Source organism: Tympanuchus pallidicinctus, unplaced genomic scaffold (assembly GCF_026119805.1).
Source record: "Tympanuchus pallidicinctus isolate F22 unplaced genomic scaffold, pur_lepc_1.0 scaffold8, whole genome shotgun sequence".
In the NCBI taxonomy this organism is placed as follows: domain Eukaryota; kingdom Metazoa; phylum Chordata; class Aves; order Galliformes; family Phasianidae; genus Tympanuchus; species Tympanuchus pallidicinctus.
The window spans coordinates 39,171,756-39,196,097 of NW_026294802.1; the positions used below are offsets into that span (position 1 = coordinate 39,171,756).

Below are 24,342 nucleotides of genomic sequence, written 5' to 3' on the forward strand. Positions count from 1 at the left end.
GCTGGAAGGGGAACAGCTCCTTATGACGGTGGATAGTGATAGAACAAGGGGGAATGGTTTTAAACTGAGATGGGACAAATTTAGGCTACATATTAGGAGGAAATTTTTCACACAGGGGGTGGTGACACACTGGAACAGGTTGCCCACGGAGGCTGTGGATGCCCCATCCCTGGAGGCATTCAGGGCCAGGCTGGATGTGGCTCTGGGCAGCCTCGTCTGGTGGCGACCCTGCACACAGCAGGGGGGTTGAATCTAGATGATCAGTGTGGTCCTTTTCAGGCCAGGCCATTCTATGATTCTATGATTCTATGTTGGGGAGCACTGTCCCACTGTAGACTGCAGAAACACTGAGGGGAAAATCTGAGACAAGAAGCTGCAGTGTGTGGCACCTACATGTTTGTAAATGATGTAGCACTTGAAAGTAGGAGCTAGTGATGGTAACCAACTTCTGCATGTCTGTGTTGACAAACCTAGTTTTATGTAGAAATGTGTCACTGAGAGAGCCAAATTAGAAGAAAAACACAGGTCACAAAAGGAATGTTTTACTACTTGGTGATTATGCTTCATACACGCTTTTTCTTAATAAGACATTAATTTCTCTCATTGTGCAGAGCCTTCCGAGTGGGGGTTTTACAGCTCAGGACAGTGCTGAGCACACACAGACAGACACACGACGCCCAACAAATTGGTGCTGTGTGCCTCTGACACTGCCCTAGCAAGAGGGATGGGCAGAGAAACTGGAAAAAAAAAAAACCAAAAACCAAAAACCAAAAAAAACGGACCGTACAAAAATCCCATGTGATCCCGATCTCAGAAAAGCGAGCCCCAGTTAGGGCTGTGAAAACACCGGCTGAAATCCTTGTGCAAACACACAAAACCAAGAAAAAAGTTGCAGTGTGCGCAGGTTTTTTCTTTTCCTCAATCGTTCCCGCTATTAATCTTCCCTTCCCTCCACCCCCCTCAGCCGTTTCGTAGCGTTTCATCACGCTGCCGGTGCCCGCTGCCGCCGCGCTCCCCCCGCCGTGCCGGGGGCCGGCCCGGGGCCGCCTCGCAGCACGTGGCCGGGCCGGGGCTTCGCGGGGCCGCGCTCTGCCTTCCCCGCCCCCGGCCGGGACCGACCCGCGCTCCGCCGGGCGCTGCGCGCTGCTGCCGGGCTCGGGCCGCGCGGAGGAGCCCATTTTCTCGGCGCGGCGGCCGTGAGCCGTGAGCCGTGCCCCGCGCACCGCGGCAGACGCGCGCTGCGAGCTGGTAGCAGCAGGGAGCGCGGTGCGTTCTTTATGGTTTTCTTTTTTTTTTTTTCTTTTTTTTTTTTTTCTCCTCAAAAACATGGCTGAAGCCGGGACGGGCTTTCTGGAGCAGCTCAAGTCCTGCATCGTCTGGTCGTGGACGTACCTCTGGACGGTGTGGTTCTTCATCATGCTCTTCCTGGTGTACATCCTGCGGGTGCCGCTGAAGATCAATGACAACCTGACCACAGGTACGGCGCCCGCCCGCCGCCAGGCGGCCCCCGCCCCGGACGCCGACCCCGCGGGCAGCCCCGGCTCCGACTCCGCTCCGACGGCGACCCCAGCGCCCGGCGCCGCGAGGGGCCGCGTGGAAGGCCGGCGGTCCGGGCGCCGGGAGCCGGCGGGGAGCGGAGGCGGGCGCGGACGGCGGGGTCCCGGCACCGCCGTCGGCCGGAGCGATCCCCGGGGCGTCCCGGCCGAGCTGGGCCGCGGGCGGCCGCGACTCGCGGCAGCGGCCCTGCGGGCGTCCGCCCCTTCTCCGCCGAGTCCCCGCCGCTGAGCCGCGGGAAACGAGAGCGGAGCGCGGCCTCGGGGCGGGGAGGCGGCGCGGCCCTGCCGCGGCCGGGCCCGGGGCCGGGGCCTGCCCGCCGCTCCGTGCCCCGCGGCCGTGTGGACGGCGGGAGCCGAGGCTGCTGGGCGGGATCGGGAGGTGGTGCGGCCCGCGGGGAGAAGGCGGCGAACGCGCCGAGAGCTCGCGCCTGGTTCGTGGCCGTGTGCGCTACTGGTGTGAATTGAAGCTGGGGATGGTTCTCCTCAGCGTGTGCGCGCGTGTCGGTCAAAGCCTGCCCGCGCAGCGCCTGCGAACAGCTGACATCTCCCGCTCGGCACCGGAGACCTGCGGGGACGCCCGGCGCGGCAGCGGGCGGAGCACGCAGGTAGCGGCGTGGCGCGCCTCGGGCTGCTGCTTTCTGTAAGGGAGCGCGCAGCGTGCAGCTGTGACCTCCCGCCGCACGGCCTGCTCCTGCCCGTGCAGAGGGGCTCGAAAGTGTCGAGCGTGCTTGGCTGAGTGTCCTCTTAAATCCAGCTGAAGTAGCGGTGCTGCAACGGGGACAGACTGCGGAAATCCCTGGGTGTGCTCTGCGGCGTGCAGAGAAGTTGCCTGTTGGTGTTTTATCGCCGCGTGCTCTGCAGCACGCATAGAAGTTACCTGCCGGTGTTCTACCGCTGTGTCCTCTGCTTTAGGCAGCGTGAGCTGCTGGAGGAGAGCGGCAAAACACTCGGCTCCTTCGTTGTGCCGCAGACCCGCTGCTGTGTGAGGGCTGCAGGGGCACTGCTGAAGCCATCCCCTCCTCTTGCCCACTGGGAATGCAGGTAAAGGGTAAAAATCGCCTGGTGAGCACAGGGCAGGCTGCTGCCAGCTGAACTTTGCTGTTGCCTGGAGTTCCTTTCACACGCGCTTCCCACGCCCCTCCTGCCCCAGGAGCAGACAGTTGTTTCCATGAGTAAGCCCTCCAAGCAGGGAGTTGTACCTCTGGTGCTCAGGTGTTGGCTGAGGCTATTTGTGCCGCTCTTACTGTGGAAATGGCAAATAACAAAACTGCAGCTTTCCTCCCCACCATTTCCTTCTTTTTCTGTACTTTTGAGAATTAACAGAGAATTTAAGTCTCTCGGGCAGAAATGCGTGCAGTGTGTTCAGTTCGACAAGCATAAGCCACAACAATCAGAAACAATTTGCATGCCTGTGTGCCTGCTCTCGCCTCATTCCAGCAGCACGCTTATCTCTAGTGTAGAGTGAGAGCGTGTGAATAGGAACCTGCGGTACATTGCAGGGCAGCTCATCCCTTCTGGGTGCATTCTTAGGAGCTGTGTGCGTGTGTGTGTGTGTGTCTGCATGAGGGCTTCAGGAGGATAACTTTATTTGTGGAAAATTGGTTTCTTTGAAGGACAAAGACAGAATGGTTATGGTGGTGAGTACGCCTGTTGGGTTAGGGAGATATACAAAATGGAATTGATGCATTTTCCTGAGCAATTCATGTTGTGCATAAGCATTTTTTAGCAGGATCAATTATGTTTCTGACAAAAGTGAGATACTGGGTTGTTCTTCTGAATTGCAAAGATCTGTAAGTGTGCAGTCTGCTGGGTTACCACTTTGCATTGGACTTTGCTCCAGCTATTAAGACTTAAGGCAGTATGCCACTGTTAGAATCAGCATAAGCATTATGGTGTTTGCTAATCTGAGCTGGGCAGTTGAAATTGTTCATTTTTCCAAGTTTTTTTTTTTTTTTTTCCTTTCACTTGAGAAAACTGAAGAAATTACCAGTGAGTCCCAAAGTGTTGATGAAAGTTAGTTGCCATGGGAGAACAATGGGCACAGTATGGCCTTAATGCATCATCTGTTCCTAAAAGCTATTTATTTGAAAATCAGCTCTGGCAATAACACGGAGTTTTTGTTGGTGGTGATGGTGTATTGGGTTTTTGTTATTGTTGTTTTGAAAGCTTTTGTGAACGAATTAAAACCCATCTGATTCATTGTGGCTTTTCTTTACAACAGCATGCTGTCACTGGGGTAAGGTTTCTCACAGTCTCACAGAAACTCACACCAGCTATGATGCCAACTGCATTTATCTCAGTAATGTGAAAATCAAAGTATAAGCATTGCTAGCAAAACATCTGGATGACGTAAAAAGTAATAAGGTGATTAAAAACAATGATTGGGCATTTTCCCAGAAAGATCTGAATCTGTTGGTAAATGGAGGTCAGTCAAGCAAAACAGTTTTCAACACCCCCAGTTGCAGACTGAGGCAGCCAAGAAGGGAAATGCAGTCTCTCATTCCTTAGGTGTGGTTTGCACCTCATGGAATTGTGTGTCTGCAGTTGGATGCCGTGTTATGCAAGAGTTCCCATCAAAGGTAGTGTTATTTCTAAGGTTGTCTGTGTTGGTGCAATTTGTTTTTCCATGAGTGGTGTCAGTTGTATTCAAGAGGAAACTGAAAACCTGGCAAAGGTAGCAAAAACTGTTCAAAGTCTGGGGATGTGCATTAGAGAGAGAGATTCTGACTGTGACATGACTAGATTACTATAAAATGTTACTGATGTGGGGAGAAATAAACTGCCTTTGGGTCATGGAAAGGAAATTAGAACTCGTGGCTAGAAGTAGAGGGCAAACTCAATTTGGTCATAAAAATTCATTAATTTTTAACAAGCTGTGGATCAGCTGCTGAAGAAACCTTCGGGTTTCCAATTTCTGGAAGTCTTCAAATCAGATGGCGAAATAAGAGTGACTGGTTTTCATCCAGCACTAAATTGGTTTTCAGCAAGAGCTTGTGCAACAGGCTATGCAATGTCAGTGGTCAAAGTAATCAGGGGAGGTTTCACCAAATAGTCCAGTGGTCACTTCTAGCTTTAAATTTTAATGAGATCAGTGTGGGGCTACTTCTCTTTAGTTGTTGGGCAGACGTGCTTGCCCTGAGCGTTTTATGGCTCTGGCCAAGCTGGTAGCACAAGTTGGTTATCCTCTGTGTAATTTGCTTGCAGGCTTGGAAATCTTGCAGTTGTGGGCAAGTGTAATTTCAGTGCCCTCTGCAGACTACTGCGATGTAATCAACGAGAAATCTACTAGGTCATATTAAAGAAGTTTTCAATAAATCTAATTCTTGTGTTTCAAAGTGTTTTGAATTTAATTGAAGCTCGTTGCACAAATGAAATCATCGAGTCCTTCATGAATAGAAATGTTTGAGTTTTTATATCTGTGTTATACCATTAGCAGGAAGCAGTTGAGGAGACTTAACATGCCAGGTTAAGATATTAAATGCAGAATAAGTAATTAAGGAAGCGGATGTTACCATCTTACTCCAAAAGAACTAAAATAAACACAATTTCTTTATATAATGAATGTGCTGTATTTTTCTTCCATGCTGGCACACGCGTAAATTCCGAATGCCACATTAATCTGAAATAGGACACACCTCTTTTAAAAATGTGCAGCCCTGCTCGTTTTTTCCTGACATAAGTTTGCCGTTTTGTTCATGTCTTAAGAAGGAAAGAGGCCCAAAAGTTGAAGTTCCTGACTACTGTATTTATCTTTCTGAAGAACATGAGGAGGATGGATTAACTGCAGCCAGCTAGTGACAGGGCACAGAGGAAGGCTCCTCAGAAATTCACGGGTTGAAGACGGGAGAGAAATTGGGAAACTCGGTTTCCTAAAAATATGAAGAATCTGTGGGAATGAGCTGGTGTAGCTTTGTAGGTGTCTGTATCGTGATACCGAGTTTGCTCAGGACATCCCGCTTAGCTGAAGTGGGGCAGCCCTGTGCTGCTACCAGCTGAGCATCTGAAGGAGAGTCAGAAACCAGTGGTGAGAGAAAGTGAAGGATGTCATTCTGAGGTCAGTAAGGACGTGAGAACAGAGGAGCAAGGAGCACATCACCTCAGCTGAGAGCTGCTCGTTGTGACAGTTGGCTTGTGGGGTACACTTGTGTTTTTCTTTCTTCGTTCTTTTTTTTTGTTTTTTGTTTTTTAATTCTGATGATCCTACTAAAATAATTACTGAGGATTTTAATTCCGTGGGTTCTGTGACTATGTGTAATAGGATTCTCTCGGAGCCCAGAGCCTGAAATGCTGTTCCCGATGCCAGCCATCTGGAGAGGGGAAGAAAGAGGCTGGTGTGCACCGTGCTGTAACACTAGCCGGCACCAGATTACTCAGTTACAGCCAGGTTTTGTGCGTGAACGGGCAGGAGAGCTGAGCAGACGTGTTCAAAGTGTTCCTCTGTTCTCTGTAAAATTAGGATAGCACTTTCTTTTAATCCAAGAGTGTTTTTGACGACGCAGAACTGACAGCTTTTGAGGCAGCCAGGGTCTGCGGTAATTTGGTCTAGCTACAGTACGTTCACTGATGTGTGCCTAACACAGGCTCAGATAAATAAAATACTTGGGCCACTGTAGTAAATCTGTCACTGAACCCTGTTTTTACCCAAGCTATCCAGAACTTAACCAAGCAGGAAAGTTGTGTGTGATTCTGAACGCGGGAATACTGCAGGAGATGAATAGATGAGGTGTGAGCAGATGGAGCTCTCCTCTCGGGTTTTGGATCTGCTGCCTTTGGAATGGCAGTGACTGCTGATGAAGCTCTTGTAATCCTTCTGATTTTCCATTTACTAGTTATCCTGATCTTACAGATCTGTACTCAGCATTGGTGCAGTATACTGCTCTCCAGCAAGATGTAATTGGGGTTCTGGTGGGTGACGACAAGTTGAATATGTGTCCTGGCAGCACAAAGGACCAGTCGCAACCTGTGATGCACCAGGCCCAGCACGGCCACAGTGCAAGGGGAGAGGTTGTCCTCTGTGCACTGCATTTTGCGGCCTCACCTCCTGCACTAGGTACAGTTCGGGTGCCACAATATGAGAAGGACGTAACAGCTATTAGAGAGTGTCCAAAGGAGGGCTACAAAGTTGGGGAAGAGGCTGAGGTCCCTTGGTTTGTTCAGTGCAGAGCAGAGGAGCTGAGGGGGGGCCTGATGGCGGCTGCAGCTCCTCACAGGGAGCGGAGGGCAGCGCTGAGCTCTGCTCTGTGTGACAGCGACCCGGCCAGAGGGAACGGCATGGAGCTGTGCCAGGGGAGGGCAGCTGGGGGTTAGGAACAGATCTTCACCAGGGGGTGGTTGGGCACTGGAACAGGATGCTCAGGACAGTGGTCGTAGCACTGAAGTACTTGAGTTCAGAGACAATGCTCTCAAACATACGGTTTGAATTTTGGGTGGCCCTGTGTGGAGCCAGGACCTCGGCTTCTGCAGGGCTGGGGAGGCAGGGAGCAGTGATCAGGGCTGTCCCCGTGCTCCTCGCAGAGCTGCCCTGACCACACACTGTCACCCAGGGTGTCTGCTGCGATAGCATCCTGACGGTGTGAGCAGGGGGGATTGTTTCTGCTTGTAAATTTGAGCCTGGGAAGTTAAGCATGAGGATTGAAAAATATTAACCTGACAAAGGCCAGGGAGTTGCAAATGGATTAAAAATTGGGAACAACTCTCCGTTTGAAAGGAGCAGGGCAGTTTAGGTTCAGGCATTGCTGCTAGCCTTTGGAAGCCAGCTTTCCTTATTAGGAACAAGTTTCCTTGGGTTTCCTTGGGAGTGTTTACGGTGTGAACTACAGAAAGGAATGTGGTGTTGTGACAACAGACAACTCGGAACAAAATTCAGATTCCACCAAAAGTAGGTGGATAAATTATTAACTCCCTGAAAGTGCAGTGTTGATTTTTTATTTTTTATTTTTTATATGAACTGGACTGTTGAAAATAACTTTTTAAATTTGTGACTGCTTCTGGCAAGGTTGGCATTAATTCTATGCATAGATTTCACAGAATAGATAATTTGTTACGTACAGCTACAGTTTGCTGCAGTGCTACTTGTCCCCTTGCCCCCAAAATATTGTATTTAATTTCTGTATTTCTCAGAATGTAAGTGAAGTCTTTCCTAAATATTGTTCCTACTTTCCATGCAGTCCTAATGGAATTAAAGTAAATCTTGTTTTGCTTACTGTCAGCTTCTGTCTGCAGCTGCATGGGTTGCAGCCCAGTGAAGGTTGGTAGCTGGTGCACAGTTGAACACCAGGGATTTCTTTGGTGTTACTTTATGAGGGTGTTTTGGGGGATGGAGAAGAAAAAGTTGTCAGGGTATAGGCTAATATGCAGGAGGTTGTTGTACAGCAGATTTAAACTGTTTTATGCCTGTACATTCTCAGCATGGCATGCTTGGAGATTCTCCCTTAAATTTTTGTAGAAATGAATAAAAGCAATGCTATTTATTTAGACAGAATTCTTCACTGACTAAACATGGTATTGTTGCAGTAAAACAGAGGCGATAGCCCCAACAAAACCTGTTAGATCAATTCCCAATGGGCGCAGCATGAAATGATACAGGAGAACATTGGCTTTCTACAGATTTTGCTGTTTCTTCAGGAATTTGATTTTTATTTGATCAAGGTTACATTTTCAGTCAGTGTCAAATGCGGGAAACAGAGTGAAGTTTGTAACAAACATAAGGTTTTCCAAAAGTACTTCTTTAAGAAATCGGCCACCTGATTACAGAATTTCTTGGTTTGCAGCCAGCGTTTTAGGGGAAATATGTCAGAGCCCCCAGAATAGTTTTTGATAATATCTTGAGTGAATGTGCTGTAACGCTGCTGGTGGGCGACTGCTGAGTTGTACTGTAAGCTTCTAAATGGAGCCTAATACTCTCCATCTGTTGATGAAAATTTGCAGAAGTGCTCCTTAAACTGCATGTATGTAGTGGGATTTTCCAAAGCACCCATTGAACACCAGTGTAAATTTATCCTGAAAGTACATAAGCCTCATTGTTCACATAGGTCTTTGGTTCTACTTGTCTGAGCAGATGTGCAAGGACTGTGATGGCAAAATTAGGGAAAAAATGAAGATGGATTTTATTTTTTTTTTTCCTGAGTTGATTGTTTCACAAAGAAAGGAAGGTGTAAACATAGAAATCTATGTGGTCAGTTTCCATCTATGAAAGACAAGAGGTGCTCAGCGTTGTCAGTGCCTGCCTCTGGAGCGGCAGCTGGCAGGAGTGAGGGGGATGCTGTCACCCCTGTCACACAGGCAAAACAGTGTTTGGGGGGGAATGGTATGTTTGTGTTTTAAAATTGATTCAGAAATTTGCAGCAATCTCTGAGAAGAACTACAGAGAGTCCATGAAGGACACCTTACACTGATAGACTGAGGAAGCTCAAACTGTTCAGCTAACCCAGAGAAGCCACAGAGGCAACTTGACTGTAACTATGGAGGAGAGAAAGCCAGAACCCTGTTGGCAAACATCTAGCCAGTTTCCAACGTATTCAGATGCAAAATACATATGTTATATTTGGCCAAACTGGGGCCACAGTGATCTGAGGTCTGAAGAGGAAGCCTTGCTGTGAGATATTCTGAGTACAATTCACTAACTAATGGAAATAAAGGACTGGTATGTGGTTGATCAGAGTCTAAGCTACATTGTGTGAAGAAAATAGCAGGTACTAATGTTGTCTTTAAAGCAGAAGAGACAAATGTTACAAAACTGGGTGGCTGCAAGCTGAGTCCAGTGGAATTTGTACATGAAGTATGTTTTTAACCTGATTTCTTGAAGATGACTGCATTTGGCCCTAACTACTATGGCAAGCAGTGCTCTGGCTTTGTAGCTTTGGTGTTTTGTTTTGCTTTTGTTTTTTGTATTAAGACTGTCAGTGGTGTGACAAATACTGCTGTGCCCCAGAAAGAGCTAACTAAGTGAAACCTCATGGCCTGCCGTAAGCAGAGCTGAGCAGTAAAGATGCTGTCATGTTGAAATAAAAAGAAACAAAAAAACCCTCACATCTGACAGTGGTTGTTGCCTGCGTGCAGGTACGCTGTGCTGGTGGCTGCAGTGCTTCTGGGAGTTCCAGGGCTCTCATGCCTGGCTGATGCACCCAGGGCCCAGTGCTGCTGGGTCAGCTGCTGGGTCAGCTGACAAATCTCGGCGTTTAAGCTGTGCCTTGTAAAACAGAAAGAGCTGTTTGTGTCGTTGGCAAGTGGTAAAGCAAATAAAGCAACTTAAGTGGCAGCATACATTGAGTGAGCTCGCAGTTTCTTCTGGGCTCAAATCTGCAAAAGCAAACATCGTAGTCAGGAAATTATGAAGATGCAGTCTTTCTCAACTCGGTGCAACTGCTGTACTATTCAGCCTTTTATCACAAGGCGAGTTGTTTAAGTAGGTGTTTTATATTTAACAAAATGAGGCCCTTCTCCCAGCGTCTGCGAGTATGTCAAATGCAGCTGTATTGAAGTGTACAGGAAGAACTAAGGCATGGGGAAATGAGACTTTGATCCTGCAAATCTTTAATGACATGATTTGTTCTGCGAGCGCAAGTCCCAAGTTGTATTGAAAAGGTCATAATAATGTGTGTGAAGTCTTACAGATGGGAGCTAAACAGCTTACCAGAATTCTACCAGGAGTGCTTACCAGGAGGCCTGTAGCAAAGCTGGGGGTAGAATCCCCTTCCCCACCCGGAAACGGTTTTCCCCTTTGTTCTTTGGTGATCGCATCTAATTTAGATATTTTTACAGGAGCTGCTTCCATGAAGTTTTCAGGGCATTTGTCAAAGAATTAAAGAGAAGACCTGACTTGGTCCTCTGGCAGACTACAAGGTATTAGTGGGAACGTTCTTCCTCTGTTCATTGTTGGAGGCCCCTTCCACCTGTTTTTAAATTAGCTCTTTGTGGCATTGGAGGCATCTATTGAAAGATTGTATTATAACCTCGAGCTTGTCCTTGTGTCTGCAAAGTGTCACGTGGCCCAGCGATGCTGTGTCAATACTAATGAGTGAAAGTTGCTTTGTAAGCCACCAGCACAGTCTAATTGGTTTTGTTGTGTTTCTTAGGCTGGCGCTACAGAGGGGCAACCGATTTTAGCACTGAGAACACTGCGCTTAAGCAACACTAACACAGTTAAAGAGCAGAGTTAATGTCACGCTTCCAGAAGGCAGAACAAACAAGTTGTTACTGTTAAGCCTGAGGAGAAGATCTAAATTCAAAGTCCAAATCAAAACTTGCCAGCTGCTAAGAGGAGACAAAGATTTATTGTTGCATAGTCTAAATTGGAGATTTATCACGGGGGTAAGTTCAGTGCTGAAATGATTAAGTGTACTTAAATATACCAATTAGTAGAAGGATAAAAGCTATAGGGTAAAAATGAAATGCAGTCGTCTCAGGATTCCTCTTGCGCACAGTGTGCCAGCTGTAAGCAGGAGATTTAATTTCCAGCTCACTTTCTAGAAATAAACTTGGCTTATTAAATGTCAGGCCTGTTAGGCTGCTGTTAGTTCTTATGCCCAGCAGCAAGGCTCTTGAAGATCAAATTTAAAGCGCAAGAAATGTTATTGTTGGTGTTGGTTTATTTTGTAAGGCTGTCATTAATTTCTCAAGAAAATGTACATGCAACCTGAGACTGTTGTAATTACTGGTTTTTGTGTAAATAAATGTTTTGGTGGCAGTTCCTGTATGTTCTATGCTGCAAATTGTTTACAGCACAGCTTGGTCTGGTGCGAGTTATATGATCTATTAGCACGCTTGATCTTCCACATGAATTTTCTCCTGCTATTTTTAATTCTGAAGTAAACTCGATAGCAGCATGCCCGCCTGGTAGATATTGCACAAACCTCAGCGTTAGAGTTCCAGACTGGTCATTTCCTCCAGTTTCAAAAAGAAGGTTGACCCAGACCTGCTGTAGGAGCACAGCTGATCCCAGCCCCTTGTGCAGGGGACAAGAGGACAGGTGAAAGTCCCTGCACATGGCTGTGGCAGCTCCTCAACCAGGAGCTGATAGACCCTGCTGGGAGAGGGCAACAGAAATCACTCACGCACAGCTGCTGTTAGGAGACAGCAGGGTATCCAGGACAGGAGGTGGACCGACCTTTCGCATGGTCTGATAGTGATGGGACAAGGGGGAGAGGGGCTTTAAATTAAAAGAGGAGATATTCATATTAGATGTTAGGAAGAGATTTTTTTACTCAGAGAGTGGTGAGGCACCGGCACAGGCTGACCATGGAAGCTATGGATGCACCATCTCTGGAGGCACTCAAGGCCAGGTTGGATGGGGCTCTGGGCAGCCTGAGCTGGAGGATGGCAGCCCTGCCCATGGCAGGGGGTGGGGACTAAATGATCTTTAAAGCCCCCTCCAACCTAAACCATGCTATGATATGACGGTGCTTGGCTTTATGGAGGCATCTGCGTGCTCAGAGTGGGCTCCTGCATTGGGTCAGTCCATACAGCCCTTTAGGTTAGGACTGAGGAAGAGTGCAAGATCTCCTCAGCAGTAGATATTGTCTTCCATATAAACTTGAATTTCCCTCTAAGAAAATCACCAAGACCCTGCTCTTTTAATCTGCTGACCTCATCTCATTACAGCAGCCCTTATTACAGCTATTGTCATCGTGGGTCGGGGAGACCCAACCCATGAGGTGCCTGGATTTCAGGATTCACCTGGGGCTGGTGAGATGGGATTTGGGCTGTGCCACAGTAATGACATTCTGTCAGCCAGTCCTCTGGAGCAGGGGTTCTCACCTGTGGGTTCCCAACCCAGTTCCTCTGCTTTCTGTGATGATGCAGGATGCAGGAACTGCATTGTGTGGAAATTAAGAGCTGGAGAGGTCTCTCTGGGTCAGTGACTGCAGTCCTTAGTCACGGTTTATCCCCCTTCCCATAAACCACTGCACTGGGAGATTTTTCCACAGCTTGATTGCTCTGGTGGTGGTCAGAAACCTTGTTCTAATTCCAGCCCAACATGGTCATGACTGGTTTGTATGCAGTTGTGCTCTGTCTTTTAGCTTTAAAACCTGTGGTGCTGCTCTGAGAATTGCTCCCCAGTGTACCCACGTGGATATTTCCCTCCCACAAACTGCCCTGGTCTGCTCTCATAAAATGTCAGTATTTCCTTGTTCACGCTAGTCACACCTGACCTGTTTCAGTTTTCTATCCCTTTCAAAATTGGGTAGCAAGCATTGTACCTAGTATTCCAAGATAAGGCTCTGTTAACTGTTTTGTACATGTAATGTTTCTTGCCTGCCACTGAGAATATTTTGCCATGTATTTAAGTGGTTAAACTGCCTTTTTGTGTCAGCATCTCCTTAGAGAGAGGTGCTAATGCTGTGGTCACGTAGTGCATCTGAGTGCTCCTATCCCTGCAGCTGGCCAGCTGCAAGCAAGAGCTCTTGCTGTTCTCCTGCAATTTGCACTGTTAACTTGTATCCACTTTATTTCACTGCAGCTTGTGTGGCCTTTGTTTCTCGGTGAGCAGCCTTTCATTTCTCTGAGTTGGCAGCTCATACCAGTCTTCTCCTGCGCCCTTCTGGTTTTGGTAATGAAACTATTCAAGAAGGTTCAGCTGACAGTAGCCTCTCCTTGTACCCTGGTGCTTCCTGGCAAACATTAGTATTCTCTGTTTGCCAGTTCCTCTATGTTCCCCACTTCTGCTTCAACTAACTTCCTATGTCACCATGTCAAATACTTTACTAAAATCCACGTAGTTTGGAGCTACTCATTTTTCTTGTCTGGAAAACTTTTTAATAAGGAAGTGCATCTGTTTGATCCAGAATGATTTATTTATTTTTCATTTTATCCAGTTTTTCATTTACCTCTGTTAATGTATGCTTGATGTATTGTGATCTTCAGATTCTGAAGTTTCACAGACTACTGCATGGTCACTGGTATCATAGCTTGGGTTCTTGTCCAAAATATAGAAATACGAGGCTTTCTGGCGTGGGCTGGGGGAGTTTCATCAGTTTATTGAAAGTGCCTTATTACTGGACTTCATTTTTCAGATGCCACATCTTTCAGTAAGATCATTTACGTGAGTTCCAGTTCATCTTGAATGTGCTATGCTCTGTGAATTATGCCTCTGTTCCTCTTGTCACAGTATTTATTTTCTTGCACTTTAGGTTTTCCTCCATGTACAATGGTTTTGTTCGTGTTCAGAAGTGCAGCAGGGATTCCTTTTGTTTTGGAGACTGCTACACTTGCTCACCTTATGGTCTCATTCTTGATGCTGCTGAAATAATCTTGCTGGCTTGGTGGGTTTATTTTGATGCACAATGCATGAGTTCGGACAGCTCTTAAGGTTCTTAATAGTTCTGCCTGACTTCAGCAAATATGAATTTATTTCTGTGCTTTTTGTCCTCCCTCAAAGCAGAGGGGAAAGTTTGAACATCCTGGGTCTCGTGTGCATTATGTATGCAGAGCTGATGTTGCTTTATTTTAAAGCACTGACTCATAGATGAGTATCTACGAGATAAAAATACAATGTAACTTTCCACAGTTATTTTGAGCCGGTCCGTTGAGGTTTTGGACTCTTCGAAGCAGTCGGCAGAGCTGCTGCTGCCTGGTGGTGAAAGGCCTGTGTTGCCCCTGTAGAAGTTTTTGACATTAGGTTCTTCTAGGGCAGTCTGTTGAGCACGAATGACTCCCCGGCACCTCCCTGCTGTGTGAAATGAGCCTGTGCACATTTGCTGTCTTACTGTGGGACATCACAGGTATCACGAAACTGAGAACCGATAGCAGTGCAGAGCAGCTGGTGTTAAATATAGATGGGTAGTGAGCACTGTGTGTCAGGATAGGCCTGCTCGTCTAAGCCTGAACCGCAGAGTTTCTCTGATGCTTTTATATTTAAAGAGTTTTGATCAGTCGTCATCCCACACGTCTTTCTAAACTCTGTGAGCTTTCTAACAACGTGACAAATTTATACCATCTGAACCAAATCCAGTAACTGGAAAATTACTCAGCTGGAGAGTTTGGGTGCCTGAAATACTGTTCTGCTCTCAGGCAGCTCAGGTAGATCTACAACTCCTAATTCTACTGCAGGCAGTTATGGAACATCTTTATTAATTGATTACTTTTATTTAGGGTTCTGATTATAGATCTGTAAGTGCACATCCCTGCAAACGCTCTGTCAGTCAGGACTGCTCCTGCACATTGTTGCTAAATGCATCAGCATCACTGGTTGCTGTACGAAAGCTAGCAGTACAGGGCTGAAATGCATATTCTTCAATATCTTCATTACAAGTCTGTCCTTCCCTAGGTATGGTGGAGTTCCCCTTGCTGTACCACAGAAATGTATGAGTTGGTGCACATTTGTACTCTCACTTTATAGTGAGGCTGCTAGATACCACTTTGGCTGGTTTTCTTGATATAAATCAGGTTAGCCTCCAGTCCATTATTGTAAATTTGCTCAGGAATCATAGAGTATCCTGAGTTGGAAGGGACTCACAAGGATCATTGAGTCCCTCTCTGAGCTCCACACAGGACCACCCAAAAATCAGACCCTATATCTGAGCACGTTGTCCAAGCACTTCTTGAACTCTGTCAGTGTGGGGCTGTGACCACTGCCCTGGGCAGCCTGTTCCAGTGCCTGACCATCTGGTGACAGAGCCTTTACCTGATATCCAACCTGAAGCTTTAAATGCTGACCCAGCACAGTCACTGGCAGGGCAGCTGCAACCCTCAGGGCCATTCCTGAGCTCAGGGAGCTAAGGTTCTGTCTGGAGCTATCTTTGCAGTAGACCTTGAGAGCTATGGAGGAGCTTTGGTTTATCCTGGGGTGAACACTGAAAGGCATCAAACACAGACAAAAGGAGAAACAGCCACAGAGAAAACCCACAGAGATTCCATTTAGCTCTCTTACATACACTGTAAACACTTCCTGACACATCTGCATGTGATCCTTCTGCATAGGCACAAAAATCAGTGATAAACACTGAATGAATAGAGAGAGGTCTCTTGTTTAATTTTGGGTTTCTTTTCCAACCTAATGTGAAATATTTAAGGGAGGCCAACACCAGGAGCACTGTGGCTTCATGAAGCACTTCTCCCCAAGAGCTCTCTGCAGAGGTGGCTGGATGCCCGGAGCCCATGGCTCAGCCCTTTCCTTGTACAAAGTGGGATGGAAGATCAGCTGTGTGTTAAGGTGGTGGAGTTGACAGTAATGTGTCTTGTGCAGGATGGTCCCTGCTGCTCCTTGGACGTGTGTTTATTTGCAGAAGGAAGCAGCACCCTGTAGCTTTGTTCCACCAGCTGTACCCGAGCCCACCCCTTGGCTCCTGGATAACCAAGGGCTTTGTTCTCCCCCTTTCCACCTCCCTCCTTAGATTTTTATCAGACTCGGATTGATCTTTGAGGTATAAATAAATTGGTATTAGAAGTATCTTCCCTGTTCTGTTTTATGGTGTTAATTTATTTGGTGTGTATTTTAAATCTACAGTATGGAATTACACCTACAGGATAATGTTTTCACAAGCACCTTTGGGTTTCATTGCCTGTTTACTTTAGTCAGCCATTGCTTTACTTATTAACATGCACTTCTTTATATGTTTATATAATAGGCATGGTAATAAACGAGAAAGTGCTTTGCTAGCTTTAAGAAAATCATCAAGTAATCTGGTACACGATATAATATATACACAGTGTTCTCTTTTACCCGTATGCTACTGTGATTTTGTCCTGTATGTCTTACTGCTAATTTGCAGGAGGTTATGTTATCAGTTTTGAATAAAAGTTAATATTAATGAGAGATATGAAAGCACCATAAAGAAATACAAGCCAGCTCAAATAAATCTGGTTTTGCTGTGTTACGCTTCTGTGAATCCTAATCTGTAGTTCAATAAGAGGAGCATTGGCTGATTCAGGTCCTCAACTTTATTCTTAATGTCTGAGGCCCTCTGATAAGGGATTGCAACACTTCGTGACAGCAGATGAAAGTGATCTGAACTTTGAATTCTGTTCTTAATTCATAGTGAATGAAATGAACTGCATGTTTATTTACAGAGATCACGACTGTTTGGCTTGTTGTGGCTGAAGGTAAGTTTGTTAGAAAGGATTTATTTGCTTATGAGGAGGATGAAATTATAGTTTCAATTCAGCAGGTTTTCTCATGCAGTAGCACCCACAGCACTTGCAGTTTGTCTGCTTCCATTCCCTAATGGTTGCTGTTTAGATAGGAAAAGTCAGATGAGCCTTTGTTAAAGAGAAGTTTTTGTAGGGGTTTTCTTTATCTGTGCCAGTTCACTCCTAGTCCTTCCATTAGCAGGGCAGCCTGGAGGGCTCAGCTGCAGTGCCAGTACTGCTTTAAGCAGACTTTGCATCTGATATGCAGTAGTGCGGGCAGAAGTAGAATAGTCCATCTGCATGTTCCGCACTAGAGGGCATCCTGTTAAAGACACAGGAGGAACCTGGTGACATGAGAGGCAGCCATTGGCCTGTGGGAAATGTAGTCTGAAAGAGCTGAGGTCTCCTTGCATCTGACAGTGCCATGTGTTTCTGTTAGCAGCCACACACACACACACACACACACATGCCATAGTACACCCTCATGCAGCAGACCTGTCAGTGGGCTGGATCCTCTGTATGCAAGCTGAGATTCTCAGCAGCCACAGTGCACCAAATTACCTGCTGCAGATGTGAAGGTAGTTGGGTGCTGACCCGTGGCAAGAAGTAGGGCTGTAAAGTTGTCCTACTGCTGATGTAGTTGTAAGGCAAATGTGATCCATCCTTGTCCTTCAGAAGCCCACCTGTGTGGTGGTCCTCTGGATTGCTTTCATAAGATCAGCTGGATGGTGAAGTTCACAAGAGCCAGGTCTTTGGTGAACTAAAGGGACAGTGGTGGCTGCAGTTATTTTAAGTCAGACAGAAATTGGAAAATGCAGGAATAGAAGGATGGTTGTTGACTGAAGATATCTCAAACTCAGCTACCTGGAGAGGTTATTGCAAAACAAGCTGTGCTGTGAATTTGGCTCAGTTGTAGTGATGGAAACTACATCTGCCTACTATGCTGGGGACTTGGGGAAGGCAGTGGGGTCTTCTCATGGAAGGAGCTGAGGAGATGACAGCCATCTGCCTTCCTTTGAACTCAAGAAGCACTTAAACAGATTTAAGCTCACTGCCCGTCCCACTGAAGATACAGGAGAACTCACACTGGGCAGTTCAGAAAGGACAGCTAGCAGCCAGGGATGCTCCCCCATACTACTATGGAAGCACAGGATGACTCCAGCTGACTTATTCCGTACAACCACCAAAACTAGCTTCATTTTGTGGAGGTTCGTCTTCTACCCATTTGTTATTAGGTAGATCTCATGAGTCATCTCTGAGCAATTTTTTGTTTATGTACGTGTACAAACAGATTAAAGGTGGTGGCTCTTATGTATTTATTCATTCTTCTCCAGATACAGTTGACCCATTCAGGCATCTGTAAATACAGACGCTGATGCAAGACTGAAAAAATGACCCTTTTGAATCATCTTTATACAAGAAGAATATTTAAGCTGCTCATTTTTAGCATTTGATGTTTATATCTGAGATTTGCTAGGAAAGAATTCAGTATTTCTCTTTTATGCTTATGTCTGTCTTGCTAATAGATCTGTTCAGTAGATTGTTTTATATATGTATGTATATTTAATGAATCAACCAAGGTCTGTCTCTGTTCATTCAGTTTTGTCTCCATCTGCTTTATGTAGTTGCTCTGGACTGCCTTAGATATTTTGTGTATGCACAATGGCATCATTTGAAAATAGGAGTGTGCAGCTGTTTGCAGCTGCCCAGTTAAAGCGGACTCCTCAATATCAGGTGTCTCTGGAATACAGCACTTCTTTTTCACTAGGGCTGGATGCAGGGGTTTTTCTAAGGGGTTTCAACAGGACTGAGGTTCTGATGCTGTGTAGGTTGTGTACTAAATGCTAGCTCCCACCTCTGCCTGATCTATCCAGATAGAACAAAGGCAGGTATGAGTGACAGAAGATGACAGATAGCATTCAGTCATGGTTTAGAACAGGTTGCAAGGTGACAGACAGGTCCCTGTTTGTTAATGCTGGGTCTCACCTGCTGTGTGGCTACTAAATTGATTTGCGTGTGTGGTGGTAAGTGAAGGACTACCTCAGATAAGGAGGCTTGCCATCAGGCATATTAGGTGGAAACAGTTTCTGTATTTTTGTCTGCAGAGTGTTGGAAGGGACCTCAAGAGGCCAACTCTGCTAAAGCAAGTGCTCTACAATGGGTCGCACAGCTAGGCATCCAGACAGGAATAAAATAACATACTAATTGGAAGGGCGCTGACTGCTGAAACAGCTTTGGTGGGTGAGCCCTCAGCCCTGCCTTAGCTCACCACATCATCCCCTGCTGAACAACAGCAACAAGGTCAGAAGAATTACAGTAAATATGTTCATAATTCCTCAGGAGGCTACTTTACTTCTAACAGTTGAATTTGTCCAATTGCATCGTAACATCCGGAACTGAGACATGAGCAAACATTAAACGTTAGGAAGGCTTACTGCGTATTTTGCATGCTATCTTCGTATATACAGGAAAAGCCCAATAATGCTGCTGTGCCAATTCATTTCCCAAGTGTTATCCAGTATCACTTGAGTGTCCAGTTCCTGTTTGCTCTCCAGATCTTCAGTCAGCAGTAACTTTCTCTCACTCTTCCTCCCCTCCATTCGAATTGCTTCAGATATGTCACAGAGGCCCCTTGGAGCTGTGCAGCATGTGTAAGAGCACAGGCCATGAGATGGCAAGGATTCAAAATCCATGTATCACTGTTTCACAATTTGAAAAATTAATTTAGGTGAATTTTTTAGGATCCAGCTCAGTGGGAAGGGGCAGAACATGCAGCTTCCTTTTCATGGTGGCGTGCTCTGGGAAATCCTTGAGGATTTCAGATAATATAAAAGGTACTGCATCTTTGCTAGCATTTATTTTAATTTCCTCTACTCATTCTTGCAAAAGAGCTGTCTGCTTCCGTAGGAAAGGTTCTTTGATTGAACATAAAGAGGCAGGCAGGATGGGGTTTAATTGTCCTGAAAATTAATTTCCCATCAGAAATCAGATTCAGTGTGTTTGGTGGAAGGGAGACAGAGAAATGATGCTTCAGGAGCTGGAGACAGGCACCCACTGGTTACCAGGAAGCAGAGTCTTCTCTACCAACAGAGTGCCTTTTTCCTTTGTCTTTCTCAGCTAGCTTCAGCACATCCTGCGTGCTTGTTTGGCTTCGTTCTGGTTTCGGCCCCTATCGCTCAGGCAGAACTTGTCTGCTCTGCTGTTAAGCCCCAGAGCTGAGATCCTTGTCCAGGAAGGGATGCTGGGGATGACAGGCATTCAGGGAGGAGAACTGCTCAGCACCAGACCTGCAGCCAGAAATACCTGCTGGAGCACAGCTCTGCTCTCGCTTAGCATCGCAGAGGTGGAGGGAGCGTGATGGATTGCTCTGCGAACCTGGCAGGAAAGGAGGGTCTCCTGCTCAAATGCAGCACAATGCATGCTGAAGCTTGATCTAGGAATCATCACACAGTTTTCTATTGTCTGTAAAGAAGTTTTTTACCGTGTTCTTGATGTTTTTGAGTGGGGCAGGGCTGTTGTGCGTGCTAGCAGGCTGTTCTCCAGAAATCATGCAGAACGTGTGCTGCAACAGATTCACAGAGGGCATGTCTAGTGCTGGTTTGTTCTTTGGGGGTTGGTTTTTATTTTTATTTTTTTGGACGAGCAGTGGTGATGCCTTCTTTTTTGAGAACAAGTAGGACCAGGCAATGTGAAATAACTCTTAATAAGCCAATCCCGTTGTTATTTTTCTGGATATTCTCATTGTGATTCCAGCTGTGGGGTTTGCTAGGTTCTTGATTTCAGCATCACCTTTTAATAGTGATTTTTGCAAATAAATTATGTACTTTGTGAAAGCCAGTTTGCTTGCACAGTTCTATGTTTGTCCCTTATTTTATTGAGCAGCTGCTTGTTAGCCATTGTTTCTTTATTGTGCATATACCGAAAGCATCATTTCTTCTTTAACTCTTAAAGACCTAAACAACACTGATATTTTAGTCTTAGTTTTTACTGCCACTGCAGCATCTTCAGTCTCCTTTTTTAGATAGGCTGGCAGTGCTTATAAAATGCAGGCGAACTGCAGTGTGTGAAAGAAATCGTATATTTCAGATTCTTGGCCATTCCTCACATTGCATTCATTTGTCTGGTTTGAGATTTATGTTTTTCTTCCCTTGGCTCTGACTGCAGCTGGTGGCAGAGGGAGGGGTTCTGTTGGTCTGGGCACAGCAGTGCTCGCATCCTCCTTCCAATCAGTTGCTCTGTATGAGGAGAGAAAAAAATGTAGTCATTGTGTTTTAAATTTAGTAGCTTCTAGTAATTTCAGTGATTTCTAAGATCACTTTTCTGGTTATAAATAAACCACATGATTTAAAAATATTTTTGACTATACGGAATTATGCCCCTAAATTGGAATAAGCTGAGGCAAGTTTGGGAAAGAAATTATGGTCAAGTTTTTGCATTCTTAACCGTAAATGGAAACAAAAGGGCACTGACTGGCCAGAAGTTTTAATTTTATTGCTCTTACAGCTAATGGAAAACATTATTTACTAAAAATGCTGTCAGATATGATTTCTCGTGCTTCAGAGGTTTCTCTGAAAGTCTCGAGGTGGCAGAAGCTTAATATCTAAATGAGGTGTGAGGCAGAAATTCTTTCCTCAGAAAGTGGTGAGGCAGTGGCACAGCTGCCCACAGAAGCCGTGGGTGCCCCATCCCTGGAGGCACTCAAGGCCAGGCTGGATGGGGCCACAGGCAGCCTGAGCTGGTGGAAAGTGTCCCTGCCCACGGCCTGAGTGTGGGACTTGATGATCTTTAAGGTCCACTCCATTCCATTTGTGGACAAACTGCAAGCTGGGCAAGGCTGAAAGGTGTATGTGAATGGATGCTACTTGTTCTCTGGTGTGAGTGAAGGCAGCACTCGGTGGTGGTGGACCACGCCAGTAACTGATGGGCATATGAGAATAACCATATTCTAGGTTGTTTCAAAGCCAGTTTCAAGGCATTGAAAGCAAAGTCTGAGCAACATAATATCTTCCTTGTCTAAATTGCTATGAAAAGGCCACAGAGTTTGACGAATTAGCAAGATGGCTAGGTAAGCTTGCCAGAAAAAAAAAAAATAAAAAGAGAAAACCAACAAACCACTGCTCCTTCAGCTGTGCAGAATCCCTTCACCAGGTGTTTCATGCTGTGGCCAGTATCTTTGTCCTTGTAGAGGCTTCTTGCTTGCTCTTCTTTGGATACATCTATCACCCCTCTCCCTGTGGTAAGTGACTCTTGTGCTTAGAAAGTGGAATTGAATCTCCTTCCAATGTCTGACTATTAAACACAAGTAGCATGTTGGGCTGAAATCTTTGGAAAACTTTTCCAACAAAGCACAAAAGCTGCTGTTTTACAATGTTAGAACACAGCAGATAATTGCAGATGTTGAAAGTTTGACATGGTGAAGTCAAATATGGGAATGTTTTGCCTTTAATAAGGTCTTGACAGCGTGTTGTGCTTTTAACTGTTCAGTTTGTATGACGCAGATATGTGATTGATTTTTCCATTACTAAATTTCTTTAAAGGCGAGATTAAAGATCTTTTATGCATGCCTTGCTGCTTCTTTTATGGATTCAGAAGAGTACGTGATAAGATTTCAAATAAGTAGATGTGTTCAAAAACATCCTACTTCTCTGACTTACATCAGTTTATGGGGCTCTACTTCAGGTTAACAGACTTACCCAGGTATTTGTTTTCTTTCTGCTGTGGCTTTGCTAACAATTCTTCATCTGATCATCGTTAACAAGAAACAGCAACTTCAGAAATCACTGTTACTTTTTTCTCTACTTATTACCAGCAAGTGAGAAGCCTAGGAGCTCTCAGGCACGTTTGTGACCATATGTGAAATATCCCCCTATACAATCACTAACTCTGTTTTGGTGTGCGAAGACCATTTATAGCTGTAACTTTTGCTCTGGATTGCAGCACTTAGGTTTCAGCACAGATGTTATGCTTCATGGGCAGCTGGGGCAGAGGAGGTGTCCTTGCACAGTCAGGTCAGGTCCGAACACAAGAGCTGTTCCATATATACAGCAATGGCAGCTGGCTTCTGCCAGCAAGAGCCCTGGCTTTAGGTCTCCCCTTGCAATTAGAATTGACTGCCCCAATGAGACAATATGGATCTGAAATGCATGGACAGCAAGAAGAGAAAGCCTCTGGAAATGGAAATTCTGTGGGAATGGAGGGTTTTTTACAGGCAAGAATCAGAAGGGATATGGGGCTTTGGGTATGAGGTGGCATAAGGTACATCTGGTAAAGTGTGCTGCATTCGGTGCTTTGTCAGATAAGGCATTTATGACTAGAAACCATGTTTTGTTTCTTTGGATAGATTGTCCCTTAAGAGTATGAGACAGGAATGTTGAATGAGTTCTCTAGGAGACGTGCCTTTGGGCCTCCGTGGTCCCTGTGGTGCTCTGGGTTCCAGGCTACTGGACTCTGTGGAAACGTAAGGTGGGAACTTGTGTCCTACAGGGCTGTAGCACAGAACACCCAGACCCAGGGATGTTAGAAGCAGGTGGGAGCAGTGTTTAGCTCCATTCTTCACAGGCCAGTGTTCAGCCCAGCTGGGCTGGGTTGCAAGGAGAATTTTCCTCTCAAAAGCAGTGCTGCCACACAAAAACCGTCACATTTCTGCTTAGGGAAGAACCCACCTATTAGTGATGAAAAATAGGACTTAAAGGGGAGTCTGTTGCAAAGATAACACTGCTGATACAGTTGCTTTGCTTCCTTAGCCTCCTGCAGTTACTGCAGTGTAAAATCTTTGAGAGCAGCCTGGAGAGCAACATTCTCTCCTCTGAATGCAGCAGTTACACAGGGTCTGGTCTGTGGATGTGTAAGATGTAGACAAGAACATGGATATTGCTCCTGCACATGCTTTCTGTCAGGTGCAGAGTGCACACTAAGAGAAATTCCATTCTTGCCATTCAGCAAACCACAGTGTCAGCCGGGCAGCAAATGCTATGGGATTATTTTTATGGCTCTCTACCATCAGATATGCTCCAATTCTGCCCATGTTGCCTTCATTAACCTGGCTTTAGAAAACAGTATATTTATGACTCTTTTTAACCTTACAGTGGAGTTGAAAGAAAACACGTAAACAGGTCAGACCATTGACCATATTATGTTTTGTTTGGGTTTTTCACATTTATTTAATTCCTGTATGATAGTTCAATTGACAGTTCTTTGTGATGTTATCCTGTGATACATTTATTTTGTCAGTATCCTGTGCGGCTCTCTGTGGTGTCAGTAGCTGATTTCTCTGTCTTCAGTAGGTAAAAGTTCATGGCAACGTGAATGTAAGTATGCTTTTATAGTTGGCCATGATGGCTCAAACCAAAGTTGTGTGGTTTTTTTAATAAGTCCATATGGAAAGCAGGAGTGCAATTGTTATTATTTCACATTCAGCCTATTTCAATTTGTCATATTAGAAAGAATTTAAAAGATCATTGTGGTGAACAAAGCCAAAAATGTAATTCATTTGAAGGAAAGAAGAAATGTAGTGATTTAATGGAAATTTATTTGCAGTCATATTTCCTATTTTTTTTCTCCTGTCTGCACCCAGTGAGATCCATTTAGTCAATGCAGTATCTTATTACCTACAGGATCTCTGAGTGCAGCAGAGATCCATCTGCTTTTACATTATGTGGCAGGAGCACTTTTGGAACAAAGTGTAGTGCAGCAAGGAGGGAAGCAACGAATAATTCTCGGC

General features: G+C 45.6%; 1 protein-coding gene across 3 annotated transcripts in view; it reads left to right on the forward strand.

Annotated features, from left to right (window-relative positions):
• Positions 1-1,123: 1,123 nt before the first annotated feature.
• Positions 1,124-24,342, forward strand: part of ST7 (suppression of tumorigenicity 7) — a 134,108-nt gene continuing 110,889 nt past the window's right edge. Inside the window, exon 1 of one of the 3 annotated variants that reach the window (XM_052668461.1) lies at positions 1,124-1,477. In XM_052668461.1, coding sequence (XP_052524421.1) covers positions 1,327-1,477 — 151 coding nt within the window. In that variant the 5' untranslated portion in view covers positions 1,124-1,326. Of the gene's footprint in view, positions 1,478-10,480; positions 10,866-24,342 lie in introns of those variants that run through there. The other 2 variants (XM_052668454.1, XM_052668459.1) reach the window with 2 other exon arrangements.